At 48.4% G+C, this 16,177-nt stretch overlaps 4 protein-coding genes across 4 annotated transcripts; 1 reads left to right on the top strand and 3 right to left on the bottom strand.

Moving 5' to 3' along the window:
- Nucleotides 1-619: 619 nt before the first annotated feature.
- Nucleotides 620-2,475, bottom strand: B0H65DRAFT_420493 (fatty acid desaturase-domain-containing protein; the record flags this gene model as incomplete). Its single annotated transcript, XM_062824280.1, has 3 exons — nucleotides 620-946; nucleotides 1,010-1,857; nucleotides 2,256-2,475. The coding sequence occupies 3 exons, from the start codon at nucleotides 2,473-2,475 to the stop codon at nucleotides 620-622; spliced, it is 1,395 nt and encodes a 464-aa protein (XP_062685333.1).
- A 5,305-nt stretch (nucleotides 2,476-7,780) lies between these two features.
- Nucleotides 7,781-10,309, bottom strand: B0H65DRAFT_569652 (uncharacterized protein). The gene is made up of 2 exons (XM_062830418.1): nucleotides 10,113-10,309; nucleotides 7,781-10,003 (listed from the first exon to the last, which is right to left on the bottom strand). Exons 1-2 carry the CDS (start codon nucleotides 10,195-10,197, stop codon nucleotides 7,962-7,964), a joined length of 2,127 nt encoding a protein of 708 aa, XP_062685332.1. The 5' UTR covers nucleotides 10,198-10,309; the 3' UTR covers nucleotides 7,781-7,961.
- Nucleotides 10,310-11,934: 1,625 nt separating this feature from the next.
- B0H65DRAFT_143350 (Nicotianamine synthase) lies at nucleotides 11,935-13,466 on the top strand. The gene is made up of 2 exons (XM_062820968.1): nucleotides 11,935-12,522; nucleotides 12,572-13,466. Exons 1-2 carry the CDS (start codon nucleotides 12,238-12,240, stop codon nucleotides 13,283-13,285), a joined length of 999 nt encoding a protein of 332 aa, XP_062685331.1. The 5' UTR covers nucleotides 11,935-12,237; the 3' UTR covers nucleotides 13,286-13,466.
- A 1,366-nt stretch (nucleotides 13,467-14,832) lies between these two features.
- Nucleotides 14,833-16,105, bottom strand: B0H65DRAFT_459802 (HotDog domain-containing protein). Its single transcript, XM_062826484.1, has 2 exons — nucleotides 15,866-16,105; nucleotides 14,833-15,589 (listed from the first exon to the last, which is right to left on the bottom strand). The coding sequence occupies exons 1-2, from the start codon at nucleotides 15,997-15,999 to the stop codon at nucleotides 14,878-14,880; spliced, it is 846 nt and encodes a 281-aa protein (XP_062685330.1). The 5' UTR covers nucleotides 16,000-16,105; the 3' UTR covers nucleotides 14,833-14,877.
- Nucleotides 16,106-16,177: the final 72 nt, after the last annotated feature.

Raw genomic sequence — 16,177 nt, 5'->3', positions numbered from 1 at the left:
AAGGAAAGTGAAAATGGAAAGGAGGGGAGGAAATCGATGGATGTGGGATTTTGTGAGAGCTGAAGCAACATGTTGAGGCAGGTGCAACCCACGGCCCCGGTTTGTGCAGCAGCGTCGTTGGCCACTAACAGAACCCCGCACAGAATACTAACAAGCGTGTTAGGTATCTGTTATCTGCATCCCGTCATGCAACACCACCGAGCTTCCGCCAATTCTAATCCAAGCATTCAACCGCGACGAAAGAATATGAATCTACGAATTTAGCTTCCGAGCCGTCCTTTGGTTGATTACTCTCTTCACGACGGAACCTCCCACCCTATGCCCAAGCGTGCAAATTGGAGTTGGCTTCCAAGTTGCACACCAACCGCACCAATGATCAAGCAACCAGGAATGGATTTGTCTATTCCAACCTGCCATGTTTTATATGCAAGCCATCATCCTTTTTCATGCATGTAGCTTAGCCTCCCAACTCTATACAACGCTGAGGATTACAGTACTCAGCTCAGGACGATCCAGATATCCAGCACCGGGATCATCCAACCGGTCCATCTATCCCAAGCTTAACCCACTCATCATTCCATTAAATCCATCACCTCATTTCTTAGCACTCGAAGCCCCTTCAGTTGGCCTTCTTCCCAAACTTCTCCTTAATCTCCTCCTCGCTAAACCGCCTTGTATGCCTCCTCAAATACGCCGCCCTCTCCTCCAGCGTCATGTTCATCTGGAACTCGCCAATCGGCACCATACACTTGGCCAGCGTCATGTAATCCTTCATCATCAACCTGACGGTAATCATGATGTAATCGATATTATGGAACACCAGCGCGTTGTTGGCCGCGTAGGTCTCCTTGCCCTTGAGGAAGGCAACGGGGTGTTCGCGCCAGTGGCGAAGGGGGTTGAGGTGGTGAGAGGTGTGGTAGCCGTCGTTGTAGCAGTGGCGGTTGGACTGTTTCGCTATCTGTTAGTATCTGTCCAGCGACAAAAAGAGGACAGGGGAGGAAAAACATACAGCAACATCCACCAGCGTCACCGAACTCCTATAATCGCTCTCCGGCTCCTCATCATCAACAAACGCATGCTGTCCCCAATTCCCCACCATCAACCCGACCCTCAGCACCATCAACGGCAACACCAGCGTCCAGAAAACCGCTTTGCCACCACCAGGCGCAAACTTCCACATAGTAGCCAACATCGCATAGCTACCATACTCCCAAAACGCCGCCTTAGCCGCTTGCTCGTACCGTCCCTTGCGGACAAAATACAGCGGCAAATCCAGCCACACTAGGAAATAGAACCGGCCGACGTACTTCGCAAACTCGCTCAGCTCGTCCCGCTGGTACCGAATCGTAGAAGATAAATCATCCGGCCCGTTTCCTTCGACGTGGTGGTGCTTGACATGATGATAGTAGTACGAGTTCCAGGTATGTCCCATCAGCGGATCCAAGACATACGGAAACACGGCATCGAAAACCCTCGTCCACCATTTATCTTTCGTCAAGATCCCCCGCATGTGAATGTGCTGGTGCATCATCAGCGTGTAAGTACCCACGTACCAGCCGTTTAGAACGGCGTGGAGGATGGCGTGCGGCCAGGAGAAGCGGACGAAGAGGAGATAAAAGGCGGAGGGGACGGTGGTGGAAAAGTAGATTAAGAGGTGGGTGATCATTAGGATGTCGGTTGGCGTGCGGATGAGGGAGGAAGCCCATTGCCTGTAGGCGGAGAGGAGGGAGGGAGGGAGCCATTTGAAGGATTGCAGGTCGGCGAGGTCGAAGAAGTTGGTTATGGAGGGTTCGAAGGAGGGGGATTTGGGGTCGTTGAGGGAGGAGAGGTGGGAGATGGCTTCTGAAGTGCGGGTGGCTGAGGGGTCGTGTTAGCTATTAGTTCTTGTGAGGGAGGATAGTGAGGTAGTGAGGTTCGTGGTGGTGAGGTGAGTTGGTCAGGCGGGTGGAATAGTGGTTGGTCAACCACACCATCCACCATCAACCGTGCACTGGAGCGGGAACTGCCGGCCGCCAGCGGTCCAGAACTCTGACCCTGCCGTCTTGGCAGCGATATGATGTCACAACCGAGACACAAAATCGGATTCGATAACGATAAGATCAGGGGTTCATCTGAATCAATTCGTTGACCGTTGGGAACCGCGATACGATGCGACGGATGACAGACATGTTCGCCGCAAATGCGACTGCGACTGCGACTGCGACTTCGACTGCGACTTCAAGCAACAGCGCAATGGAAAATGGACCACCACATACCTGAACTGTCCTTGTTTTTGTCCTTGTTTACACCGCCCTTTGTGCCATCTGTATTCGTCCCTGTTGTCCGTGTAGTCTCCCCATCCGACGCCGACGCATACGCTGAATCCGGGACGTCCTTCTCTTTCGCCTTCAAATGGTCGCTGTAGTCGGTCGCCAACGTCTCCAAGACCACGCGATCGGCCTTGGTGAGGTCGTGGGCGAAGACGATGTGTTCCATGATCGGTCGCGATCGCTCGTTCTGGTTCTCGTCTCGGTTCGGGCCCGGCATTGGTGATGATTATCGGGAAGAGGATGATGGGTTGCGGTTTCGGTTGAGCGCGCAAAGCGCAAAGGGAAGAAAGGCGGCGCGCGGCGCGTTGTTGGTTGCTCGTTCAACAGTTGGGATCGCTCATGCGGCGCAGATGCAGGTGGGATGTTGGTGCGCAGGTCGAAAGGTCAAAAGCCTCGAAAGCGTCAAACAGAGGACGATGTAGCGATCAAGCAGACCGAGCTTGGCTGGGATGCTGAAGAGAAAAGGGGGAGGGGCAGAAGGGTGTAGGTAAACAAATGTACCCTGAAGAAGAACCCTGCAAAAACGTCCCTGGAGAAAAGGGGCCCCGGAAAAAAAACTGAAAAGGCGGGCAGTGGTCTGATGTTTGAACGGTCAAAACGTAAAGCGTCCGGCTACAAGCGTCCGGGTACAACGAAGCGACGAAATAACGGACAACGACGCGAAGATACATTCATTGGATATCAGCCCCCCGTTCGTTGTTCGCCAGTTCGCCAAAAGGCCCAAAATTTGTGGTTCATGTGGAGCCAGATTCATTATTGCGTCGGATAGCGCGGACTGCTACGGCTACTCGTCGGTTAGGTATAGAGTCCACCCTCTTGGGGTCTCGCTTACAATTAGCCAACCGACTCTCATCGTCCCTTTGAGAGTCGGGATTTTTATATGTAACGTGCAAGGCCTGTAACGGTCAGAATCTTCAATAATCCGTTTCTCTACTAAAATACAAGTAAAAAAGATACCAAGGATTCGGATTATTCGTCTTAATTGCGTGCATTCAACAATATAAGCAAATTATTTTTAAAATGTCATAATATATTATTATAGTATCGTAAAAGTCTTGTAGCCCGTATGCCAAACCTTCATAATACAATATCCAGCTCCTCCTCTATAATGAGTCTGTATGAGTTAAGCACAACGAATAGTCATAAGGTTGAAATACTATATTTGATAAGGAAAGAAAGGGAGGAAAGATTGTACTAGAAGGGTGTAATCGAAATAAAGTTTTAAAGTGCGGCGCACGGGCTAGGTAAGCCAGGCAGTCGGGTGGGTCTAGCTAATTAGAGAGGGTATATTAGCCTTAGCGCCGGTTAGCTGTATATAATTGGCTTGGTAATAGCCAAGCTTAACCCCTAGGCTCTAGCCCCATAACATCTTCTTCCTCCTTTTATAAATTCCTATCGCCCTTATCGTCGTAAGAATCGTTATTTATAATAATTATTACCCTTGCATGGCTAGTAGGGACCTCTAGCTTCCTACCCGCTAAGTTATTATAATAACTTACTTCTCGTTAGAATTAATATTAATAGCCTTCTCCTTCCCCTTTTTAAACCTCTTTCGAAGGTATGGTATTGATACAAACGGTCTAAACGATAGCCTAACTAGTATTTGTACCTATGCTCGTACTTTTTTCTCTATTAAGTAAAGGTATATAATAGGGAATTCGCTAGAGATATTTATACCCTCGTTATTTAGTATAAATTTAATCAACGAGGTACTTCCTTTACGAACTTTTTAGTCCGCTTCCTATTATATATTTTAACAGGTACGAAGTCTTTATCATAATTAGGGAGGGTAACTTTCCCCGTAGCTTCGTAGAGTTCATCTTCTTCGTCTTTAATATTAGCTAAGAAAGTGTTAAAGTCCTATTTAGGTTAGAAAGCCTTTTACTACCGTATCTTTAGTATATGATATGAATAATTAGGACTTTATTATTTAATTAGAAAAGTACGACGGGTATTATTAATAATAGCTTTGTCCTACCTCTCTTTAAATTTTAATATTATATTATACTTTAGGTCGTCCTTAGTAATATAAATAAGGCTATTATCATTAAGAATATTAGCCTTATTAACTAAATTAGGCCCAACGTTCTTCTTAGCCTTAAATTTATATAGTAGCTATTATTTAAGACTAGGGTTTTTTTCCAGGGCGACCTTTTTAATAAACGTAAAGTTTGTTCGCTATATCTCTTTCAATCCCTCCTCTATATTAATTACCCTTTTTACTATAACCTTGGTATTAAGAACCTCCTTCGTACAGGTTCTATTACTAATGGCTACGTACTTACGAGGGTTCTACTTCTAGGCTTCTGCCTCAATATAGCGTTTGTAGTGTTTTTACTAATTAAATACTAGCTTCTAGGTATTGATAAATACCTTGAAGGCAATTTTAACCTCATTATAAACCTTTCTAATAGGCGAATTATACTTATCAATACGTTGTTGAATTATTAGTAATTCTAAAGTACGTAGTACTTTACAAGGAGTTATAACTTTAAATCGGTTAAGGAATAAGGGTTCTTATTGTACCCTAATAAATTCACGTAGTTTATTGAGAGGGACGTCGGGTTTAAGAGGCTAAAGACCAATCTTCTCCCATCCCTTATAAATATTACTTCGAATGAAGCCTACCTCCTTAACCTTCTTCTAGTTATTTAGAAAGACCGTACGTTTGATATTAATAACCCTACTAATAATCTCGTCTACTAGAGCCTTTTAGTAAACCTTCTTAATTATTTAATAAACTACTATATTAAGTAGTTGAAATATATAGTTAATATATAAAGGTAGAGTATAAAGTATAATATCGAAGGCTTTATAGTACTATAGGATGTGTAAGTCTTTATAGGCTTCAAACTCGTCTATAAATAATACTTTGTATACCTTCGGTTTTGTTATTAATAAGAAGTTAATAGTTATTTTATCCCTTTTAGAAAGTTTTAGTCTTTTAAAAGACAGCAGGCAGTTAAGTAATAGGCCGAACTAATCGTCGATAGTATAGCTATCGAAGGAGGGAAATAATTTAAAGGAGTACTTATTAAAGTACTTAATCTATTATAGAATTCAATAGGCATTATTATATCCAATTAATATATTCGTAATAACTATATCTGGATTAACCTTATAGCTAGCTTATACGTTCCCTTGTACCTATACGTAAATTAGTAAGATCAATATTAATTATAGATAAAATAGCTTGATTATATTCACTATAATCTGTACCTTAAATATTAGGAATAAAGGGATACTCTTTGCTACAGCTGATATAATATCGATAGTAGTCAAACTTTATTACTAGGGTTGAATATAACCCTCCTCGTACAAATTCTATTCTTCATAAATAATACTTATTACTACGTAAATTAGTATAGGAAGTAATACTAATAAAGAAGGTTTTATACCTTTATAATTCCCTTAATTTCCCCTACTTGAAAGGGAAATTTATCCATATTCTAAACGTTGTCCTCTTTAATATTGAAACTATTATAGATAGCCTTCACCTCTTTGAACCAGTCTTTAAGGGAGTTTAATTGAGCCTTAGCACTTATCCTTTTTACGTCTTTAAAGCTAGCTGCTTTGAATTCGAATTTTAGATACTTTTTACGCTACTCTATAGGCTACCTTCTATAGAGGTTAATAGAGGGGGAGTATGGCCGTTGAGTTCGCAATTAGTTAACTAGCTTGATAAGGGAGGTATTGTTTAAGGGGAAGTAGCTACGGTTAGTAATTTAGACTATAATATTGAGAGTCTTGTCCTCGTCTACAATTAGGGCTAGTGGTCGATAGGCTTCTATACCAATCGGTAGAGCTTTACCCTCCTTAATAAATATTATATATTTTTTGACGATAGCTTTACTAACGTTAAATAGCTCCCTTGCATTTTTATACGTAACCTTCCATTCGTTTCTGGCTTTAGTATTCACTTTAGATTATAAGGTAGTAGATCGGGTTATAGTTACGGTTTAATTTATAATAAAATATTGGGCAGCCTTTTTTGTACAGGATGTAACGTTAGGGTTAAATATAGGTATGTTGAAAGTATATGCAAAAGATAGAGTATGACGAGACGAGCAAAATGAAATTATTTATAATACGATATAATAAAGATTCATAATATTATTATTGAGTGTAGATTCTATACCGTTATGAAGCTTGGACGTTATATATAAAAATCCCGACTTTTAAAAGGACGATAAGAATCGGTTGGCTAGCTGTAAGCGGGCCCCCAAAGGGTGGCCTCATATGGCTGTGGCCAGTGCGTGCACCTAACCGACGAGTATTGAGGGAGAGATAGGGGACGGTCATCGTATTTACAATGTGAGAAACGACAAAAGGTATGGAGGTTCTTTGCATGAGCTATCAAATGTTAAGAGCTTGTAGCTTGAAAAAAATAAGCTTTCGAGGGAAGATTTCCGTGCCGGGGTCGCCTTTCTTCTGTCTCAGGGACCTCATCCGAGATCCGGGCCCTGAAGAAGCTGTCATGGGTGTGAGCCCTAACCCTGTAATCCGTTTGGCATGCAGCCGCACAGACCACTTCAGTGCAGCACTCCATTCGTCTCCGTCCCCTTTCACAATTCCAGCTTTCCTTCAACATTCATCACTCGACACTCAATGACGGAGCGTTCTCAGAGGGTCCTTATGGCCTCCGTATCTACTCATTTTCGTTTTCGTTGCTCTTGGCTTCTTTTTGATTCACGCTTCTCTTTTACCATGCCACAATTTTCCTTCTTTTCCCTCGCTGCCGTGGTCACTCCCCAGGACGGGAGCTGCATGGACGGAGTAAAACTGGAATTTACAGGGGATAATGCTATTGCACTATCGTATCTACAGCTAATCCTAGCTCGCTTGAGTTAGGATCGCATCACTTACTCGGCACCTCACCCGCTTGACAAGTCAAGCGACAACGTCGACCAACTACATCAATCATTTCCCTATGTAATAACGAGCGTTATTACACAAATACTGAGATAAAGGCTGGCGATTTATGAAAGGAGAAAATTGGCTTTTAACAGAGATCTCTTTCGAGTTGTAGAAGATCTAAACCTTCATCTGACATGTCCGCCCTGCCCGGTAACTCCATTCCCGCCCTCATCAACCTCAACTTTAAGGTGACTGAGCTTCCATGTCCTCCTAACGCCAATCCGATGCCATGATATCCTCCGAGAAAGACCTAAAGAAAGAGAAATTACGAACCGTAAAGCAGATTCGAAGAAGGAAACATACAAAAAGCAAAGTGAAGCAAGATAAGGCCAACGCTGAACATAACGCCTGGAACTACCAGTGGAATTTGTAAAAGCGTTCGAAGGAGAGTAGAGCTAATCATGGGGTGCCACGCCCTGCTGAATGCTGAATCCTGAGTGCTGGGATTCAGTAGAGGTACCGAGAAGTCACCCTGCCAAGTTGACGAGCTCAATCCTTGTTGGATGTAGAGGTTCAAGGCCAAGGTAGGAGCAGATGATTGAATCCGTGGGACGCCACCCCCTATTATGTCTCTGGTTCTGCTGCAAGTAGAGCCAGAAGAGACACCACCGTGCCAAAGATGATGCTCAGTCCTTGTAAACAAGGAACGCCACGCTCAACAGGGATGCCACTCCCTAGATATCCCCCTCGAAGTTCTAGACAAGCCAGCAGAATTGCCAAAGTATGCTCAGCAAACTAGCCGTCATGAATATTGACAAAGTACTCCTGGAGCACCTCGTTGCCAATTGTGATCGCCTCGTCGCGATCGTACGTGTGCTTCACCAGGATATGGCCCAGATAAGTCCTGGCACCATCCGTGAACTTGATAACCTTGTCGCCATCCTTGTAGTAGTCGACGGCCAGAACAATATGTTCCGCAAGATCTGGACGGCGCAACTTGAGATCTTCAGACGGGCTGATCAAGCCAAGTTCCTCATGCTCTTTCCACTTGACAATGCCATCTTTTGGGACGGGGATGTAAACCAGTCTAGACCAGTATTGTGCGCCGGGGGTGCGGTAGCTCGGGCTCTCGACGTGGCCGAAGGGCTTGGCTACTTCACGCAGGCGCTCCTTGTCGTCAACAGCGGCCAGCATGCGCACGGCAAAGTAGTCGACACCGTATGTATGGCGTGAGGGGACCGAGACGCGGTAGCCGGGCGGACGAGCGTTGATCTCAATGAGCTTGCACTCCGCCTTCTCCGTCGGCATACGGTCTTTGTGCTTGAGAGTCAACATCTCGAAACCGGGACCAATGCAGTACTCAGCCTTCGAGTTCACCACCCTGGCCTCAAGGTGGAAAATTCCCGTTGTGAAGCCTATCTTCAGCAGGATTTTGTGCAGCGTGTCGCGGACCATCTCCTGTTCGTCTTCAGGCAAGGAAGAAGGAAGGGTGAGAGCAACAGGGGAGAAGGTGTCGCTGACTTTGGCCTTGGCAGAATCGGCCTCGCAGGGGGGCTCGTCGGCTATCTCGCAGAAGAGGATCTCACCGTCCAAAAGCACAAAGTTGACGTCAATTTCGGGGCCGTCAAAGAAGGGCTCAATGACTGCGGCGGAGCCATGACGGGCGGTCGCTTTCTCGACGGCCCGGGCCAGGTGTCTCGGTTTCCTGACCTTGGAGACGCACTCTGATGACCAACCCTTGGTGGGCTTGACGATGACGGGGAATTTTGGTGTGAAGAAAGGGATGGAGCCGTCTTTGGGGGCGGCGAGGAGGGCCTCGAGTTCAGCAACGCTGGTGACGCGGGCGGTGTGTCCCGGTGAGTCTTGCAGCATGCGAGACTTGTATTTGTCGACGGCTGTCTCGAAGGCGGAGACAGGGCCACAAGGAAGACCAAGGGTTTCGGCTACTTTGGCGACTGCGACAAAGAAGTTATCGGACAGGGTAAAGATGCCGTGAATGGGATGATCGTAGCTCTTGATCGAGGCGATGATACGATCAACCACGGTGTCGTCTTCGGTCATGTCGGTTGTGAGAAAGGCCTCGCGGATGTTGCGGTTCTCCTCAGTGTCGGCCTCGAGCCAGTGACCGGGTTCGTCTATGATGACCAGCTTCAAACCAAGCGCCTTGGCAGCAGCGTAAACGGGCCCGCCGGTCATAAGGTTGGGACGGCCACGGATGAGGGCCACGGTCTTGGACTCGATGGGTGTGGGCGATAGCATAGACACGCCGTTGAATCTGTAAATGAGCTCCTGAGTAATTTTGGCGCGGTATCTCTGGAGTTGAGAGATGGCACTGTAGCTGGATACCTCTCCCCACTGGATAATGCCACCGGCATTCTTGACCAAGGAACCTATGCATTGATCGGCGTTGAAGTCGGCTTCCCTGATACCATTGTGATAATGGAGGACGCGCAAACGATGATAGATCCGGATGACCGGAATGGGGCTGTCCTGAAGGCGGAGCTGAAGGAAGTCGTCGCGGATTACATGGCCAGAGGTCTTGGGGAAGATCAAGGTGAAGACTGAAATATTTGTATCGGATAACTTGGGCGACCCGAAGCCTATCTCGTCGAGTCCTCTGAGGAAGATGTCGAACTGGGTGGGAGTACGGGGACGTCTGTTCTCGTCCTCTCCATGACCGTTGATTCCGTTTGGAGTATCCTTGGAGACACCATTTGTGATACTGGTGTGAGAAGGGGGTGAAAACCGAGGGACTGGCGGAAAGATAACCACATTCACGGCAATGTAGAGCCTGCCGATGTCGACCGTGTCCAGAAACAAGGAACGGTTTTGGCCATCTGGGGGGGTCCGAGTCAGTATTATATATTGCGCGATGCTCGAGACTTGGACAGGAAGGTGGGGCAAGTGCGAGTGATGGATGTTCAGGAAGGTAGGATTCAAACGAACCATTCTGGGTTCCCAAAAGTGAGGACGCGAAAGCTGTAGAGGGGCTGAAGGGCGGAAGTCCCGCAAATCCGCCAACCTGAGCCATTGCGCCGTCGTTATTGATGCGTCAAGGGCGCGCGCGCACTGAAGATGGTGTTAACTCGACGAGAGCTCTTGAACAGAAAGGCCGACTAGATTTGTGGCTGTTTGTCTGTTGGTTGTTGGCGGTGAGCTACCTTTCTGATTGCGCGGTGGCGATTTTGTGAGTTGTGCTTGAGAAGGGAGTCTGAAAACAGCGACAGTTGAGGGACGGGAAGAAGTGGTTGCGCGTTAGAGCGGTGGGTATTTGATTGGCAGAAAAACAGGAAAAAACGAAGGCAAATGAGTGTGCAGAACAAAATGGATAGGTCTGGTATTTGGCCAAGTGAAGGGAGTTGATAAGACTTGAAGTTCGGACGAAAACCGCCTCAACAAAAAAAGACGGGACAGGAGAAGCGGGAAGGAGATTAGCCGGTGACGCAAGACACTGATAACAGTTTCCAGTGAGCAGTATTGAGAACCCTGAGGGCCAAGGGGAACCATCCTTTCCCTCTGACTGTTTTTATCAACATGGTCCCTGGATTCTTCCCGGGTGATCATGGTCACTGTCGAGGCTTGAGATTGACCTCATCCCCTTCCAGGTCCTGCGGGTGTCGCGGGTCTCGATCTCGGTTCGGGTAGTGGAATACAATGAGCTGTCGTGCAATGGACATCAGCTAGATCAACTACTTTGAGAGCCAATAATGGCTGTCCACTTTGACATCTTGGTGACTCTTGTCTTTCAGTGAATGAACATGATTCGATACCAGGAGAGGCGGCCAAGGCAGCCCCGAGTAGCACAGGTAACCCTCAAGACACAAAAGCAGCAGGTGTAACCGTGGAAAAGAACAAGTGTCGGTCAACATGTCTCGCTTATGGCGAATTGTGAAATGTCTCGTGTTGCCGTACTCAAAGTGTCGCAGAGTGATGGCCAAGGAGAGAAGAGAGAAGGAGAGGACAAACAGCGGCAAACGAGAACCTTGATGGTCGAGCAGTGGCCTCAAATTGCGACAATCTGATAAGATGGCTTGGCAGGCGCTAACCCACGAAAACCCCACAGACCAATCAGCTTGGCCAATTTGGGAAAGGAAGGAGCGGAGGTGGGGCCCTTGCGTCTTCCGTCACCATGAGGACCTTGATGGCCAACTTTCTCCTCGCTCCTTCTTCCTCCCGCAACAAACTAATTCTTCCACGTCGTGACTTGTTCGCATCCCGTCAATCTCGAGATGACTGTCCACTTTTCCAATGTCAATTAATCCGCGGCAACTCCATGCTATATACTTCTTTAACTATGATTGTAATGCCCTCAATCCCACACGCGCGCGATGCGGATGCGACGTGGAGAGGATGCTGCAACAATTCCACTTTGACGGGTGCTGAATACTGATCTGACTCTTGAAAGTGGCTCAACGTCAGCACAATGGAAAAACCCAAGTCTTCAATAGGAATGATGAATTGGTCAGGCACCAATTCCAAAGTCAAACCTTGGAGTCGTGAGCGACGGAAGGCTGAAGGCTACTGGCAGGTTGGGTAACATTTCCGCTGCCATCAAGGTTCTCGCGGCCTCGACATTGGCGGCTGTCGATGTGCGCCCTTGTCAGAATGTCCACTCTCTTTCATCGCTTCCGAGTTTAAGCTGTGGGCAACCGCAAAGTAAGTATCCAGAGTATCCTCTTCCTGCAATCAAGGTGCCATTTTCCATCGTCGTGCTAACCCAATGATTTGCAGATGATTTCCACTTGGTCAATCTGTCCGACCGTCTGGTCCCCTACTTTACTGAGCTGCATCCCCTCGCTGGGCTGGACGGGACCCTGACGACTGTTCGATACCCTTCACGCTTCGATCTAATCCCAGCCAGCCCTACGACCGCTCAATCATCCCTTCTCAGACTACGAGGCGGTGTCAACAGAACGGCTCGAACTCAGCCTTGCGCATCGTCCCATAGCAATCGTCCCAGTCCAACACCGAACGAGAACCTCGCTGGCCGTGGTCCATCAACCTTTTCGAGCGCGTCACCATTCACTGCTTCTAGCCAGACGTCACTAGTACGGCCTTCGGCTCCTTTAAAATGCCTGCACTTCTCTCAGTTCTCGGGCTTGGTTCTCCAAAAAACCAGTCCGTTCACTACCTCGCCGACACAAACCCGCAAAATCTCGATACCCTCGTCGAACAAGTAGACATCATGGCCAACGCAAAGATCACCAAGGCTCAAATGGTTGCCTTGACCATTCTCGATACGCACGAACAGCTGAAGAAGCTATCAAACTACCGACCAGGAAAGGAGATCAACCGGCTGTTGGGAAACCTCGTCCACACATGCGTTCAAATCCATCCCCCAAGCGTTATCCAGCAGGTATGGTTTCTCAAGAACCCCCAAGCGAGTTCCCCACTAACATCTCCAGATCCTCAACTTCCCCGGCCTCCAACAAATGCTCCCCTCCCTACGCACCATCTGCTCCGAAGCCGAATGCTGTCTCGAGAACCACTGGGCTGAGCATGCCTTGTCCTTCGCCAACCAAGGCTCCGACGCAGTCCTCAAAGCTCTCCAAATCGACTTTCCCTACTTCCATAACTACGTCGATCTAGCGCGCCTCGAACTCTCCGCCATCCGCGCCGCCATGCCCACCACTGAACTCAAGAAAATCACCTTCATCGGTTCCGGCCCCCTCCCTCTCACCTCCTGGTGTCTCCTCGATGAAATCCGGCAGACCTCCGACAACACCCCCACAATCACCAACATCGACATGTCCCCCAGCGCCATCGCCACCTCCTTGCACCTCAACGCCGTCCTCGGACCCTGGGGCGAGGAAATGGAGTTCTTCTGCGGCGAAGCCGGCTCTTCGTCCATCAGCCTCGCTGATTCAGACGTGGTGTACGTCGCTGCGCTGGTCGGGCTTTCGCAGGAGGATAAGGAGGAGATCTTTCTCAATGTAGTTAGGACCATGAGGCCTGGTGCTCTGCTGGTGATCAGGAGCGCGTGGGGCCTGAGGACGTGTTTGTACCCGGAGGTGAGCGTGAATACGGAGAGGCTACTGGAGGTGCTGGAGCCGTGCGCGGTGGTGCATCCGTATACGGATGTGGTTAATAGTGTGGTTGTTGCTAGGGTTAGAGAGTAGTCCTAGGCGAGGATGACAAGGCATGAGTGACGAGCAAAAGGCAAAACTGCCTGTCGGGATCAAAAAGCATATAATGGCTGGAAAATGGGAGGCGGACGATTTGTCTTTAATGAAAAGTGAAGAGCAAAATAGATTAGCCAGCTATAATGAGATTCGTGCTACAGTGTGTGAGTTTCCCTTGCTTGCGTCTCCTCTCTCCCCTTATCTCGTCTCTCTCGTCCATGCATTAACTAACTGAGGGAATCTAGAAAACAGTCCCAAGTAATTGAACCCCGGAGGTTATAATCGGCTTACTGTGCAAGAACACAATCACTCCTAGTTTTGCATGGACCACTGCGGTCTTCGATGTCGTCGTCATTAGCCTTGTTCTACCCAACACAGTTCCTCAATCATACGCCACTCATGCATCCCATCAACACCCGTCAAAAGTTGCTTCCAACAGCGTATTCTTATCGCGATATGCCTTTTCTGGTGATATTTGTCTTGGGCTTAAAAGGACTGACCAGGACTTGGAGGGAACATGCAACATCACGCCATCGTCGCTCCCGCTGACCCGCCACGCCTTGTGAAACGTGAGAGCGCCAAGTGACTGACTATAAGTCCGAGCCTTTGCGGGATGCTTAGAAATCACGGACTTTAGAACTGTCCGTATCTGTGAATACCTTACCAACCCCTCCCAAGCCTCCCAAGCCTCCCAAGCCCACTCCCTCACCAACGGCCGTGGCGTAGACGTGGTAATCAGCAACACCGGCCCCTCCAGCATCCCCTCCGACATCGCCAGGCTCAAGTTCGGTGACGGCCGGATCGCACTGGTCGGCTTCCTCGAAGGTTTGGAGGCAGACTGGAACCCGGCGGTGCTGATGGGACTTGATGGGAAGAGGGCGAGTCTGGAAGGGATTTTGTGCGGGAATAAAAGTGAGATGTTGGCGTTGAATGAGTTTTTGGAGGAGAGGAAGGTGGATTTGGGGCCGGTTGTTGATAGGGTTTTTGGGTTTGGGGGTGGGGGAGGAGGTTAAAGAGGCGTTGGGGTATCTGTGGGAGGGGAGGCATGTTGGGAAGGTTGTGGTGAGGGTTGCGAAGGAGGAGGAGTGAGGGGTGTGGTTAATGATGTGGGAGAAGTGCTGGTATCTTTGTGGGCGAGGAGGGACTTGGATTCGACTGCGTAGAGGTGAGTGACAGTAGGACGTCGCTATGTGTAAATGAGCCATGACTATCGTGCTTAACAATAACCAGGCGTAACACGAACGTGAAGTTTTTCGGTCCAGTTAGTGGGTGGTATTGACAAAGAAAATACGTTTATGTTCGCAACAAGTCTATCTGTATCTGTGATATGCCCGACAAACACAAACTCCGTCAGCAAAGAGGACGTGCCATTGATTGATGCAAATATGAATATACCTTTGAACTCCGTCTATAGTCTACCAGGGGTACCGTATCCAAGGCCCCCATTCTAATCCGTCTATCCCAATGTTCTATCCATCTATCCCCGTCTATGGGTATCCTCCAGTCTAAACTTCCCTTCTCCCCCCTGCCCTCTCCCCATGCGTTCCCCCTCTTCCAACCAAGTCCTCCTTCCTCTCCCCCCTCCTCGTCTAAAGATTACTCTTCAACATAACAAACATACTCTCGCACCTCGCCAGTTCCTCCCCCTCCTCGCTCAACATCACCGCCTGAATCCAATGCTTGCGTCCCTCGACCTTGGTAATCTTGGCCCTAACCATGATCGTGCACGGCGTCCTAACAGGCTTAAGAAACGTCTGATTCAGATAGGCCGTCATGAGCGGGACATCCTTCATCAACTTCTGCTTCTTGTTCTGCGTAAACAGCTGCCCCTGCGCGTCATCCAAAATCATCATGACGATGCCGCCGTGGCAGACGCCGGGCCAGCCGTTGAGTTGGGAGCCGAGGGTGAGGAAGGAGAGCATTTCTGTTACGAGTCTTTCTCCCGACTGGGGCTGGGGCTGCTGGATGATGGTGATGTAGGCGGATATGGCATCTTGGCTGTTGAGGGTGTGCGAAAGCAGAGTGTCGCCGTGTCCGGGCTTGGGACGGCGGGAGTCGGCTTGGCTGATGATTAGGTGTGGTTGCGACAGGTGCTTGGCGACCCAGGGGATGGAGCGGAAGTGGTCGATTTCCATTTGTTCTGTTTTGGCGGTGGTCGAGAAGGACTCGTTTGATTTTTGAGTAGAGGAAGAAGTCATTGTGGCGGTGGTGGACGACTCGGTTTGAGGTCTCATGGTGTTGACGTTAACGGCAGCAGTGTGTTGGGCCCGGATCCAGTTCGTGTTTGTGGCTGGGATGAAGCTAGAAAGTGACGGAATGGGGAATCCAGAGTCAGCGATGGTGTTTGCGATTCAGTCGTTTGCATATAGTTTTCGTTGTCATGAGTGAGTGTTGTTGTCGACAGTGTTATCAATGACCACAGGCCGGCTGTTGTTGTCATTGCGGTGGGTATTTGATTCCACATGCCGAGGTTCCTCTGAGATTGGATAATTGCATTTGATGGCGATCCATGACGGCGTGCCAGGCGTGCCATAATGTGACATTTTCATTTGCTCGTCGCAATGCTGAAAAACATACCTCGAGGACTTGGTGATGGTGTTGTTCCTGGCGGGAAAAGCACATGCGCCACTTGTCATGCACCGTCTGATGGTTTGCATCCGTCCCATGTTGACAGTCTGCAGTCTGAGCGCAGCGGTCATTGCTGAAGACATCTGCAGTGGCAGTGGGTTAGCGCTGTTAATTGAGGCTCTTATTCAAGGCCCTTTTAGCGAGCAGCACTATCAGGGTCTCTCACCGTGAACAGAGTAAAGGGTCTAATGACGTCGTATCGCCTAACAAATCGTCTCAAAATACCAGACGGAATCTACAGAACAAAAGACGCATTTCTCA

The sequence above is a fragment of the Neurospora tetraspora genome (genome assembly GCF_033439725.1).
Source record: "Neurospora tetraspora strain CBS 560.94 chromosome Unknown B0H65scaffold_2, whole genome shotgun sequence".
NCBI lineage: Eukaryota > Fungi > Ascomycota > Sordariomycetes > Sordariales > Sordariaceae > Neurospora > Neurospora tetraspora.
This window is presented reverse-complemented; position numbering and strand designations above follow the sequence as displayed.

Bases quoted from the DNA above. Each gene is read 5' to 3' on its own strand.
- B0H65DRAFT_569652 (XM_062830418.1), bottom strand. From the start codon at position 10,197: ATGGCTCAGGTTGGCGGATTTGCGGGACTTCCGCCCTTCAGCCCCTCT. The intron at 10,004-10,112 runs GTTCGTTTGAAT...GGACCCCCCCAG, and splicing joins ACTTTTGGGAACCCAGAATG to ATGGCCAAAACCGTTCCTTG.
- B0H65DRAFT_143350 (XM_062820968.1), top strand. From the start codon at position 12,238: ATGCCTGCACTTCTCTCAGTTCTCGGGCTTGGTTCTCCAAAAAACCAG. The intron at 12,523-12,571 runs GTATGGTTTCTC...TAACATCTCCAG, and splicing joins CCCCAAGCGTTATCCAGCAG to ATCCTCAACTTCCCCGGCCT.
- B0H65DRAFT_459802 (XM_062826484.1), bottom strand. From the start codon at position 15,999: ATGTCTTCAGCAATGACCGCTGCGCTCAGACTGCAGACTGTCAACATG. The intron at 15,590-15,865 runs GTATGTTTTTCA...GTCACTTTCTAG, and splicing joins ACCATCACCAAGTCCTCGAG to CTTCATCCCAGCCACAAACA.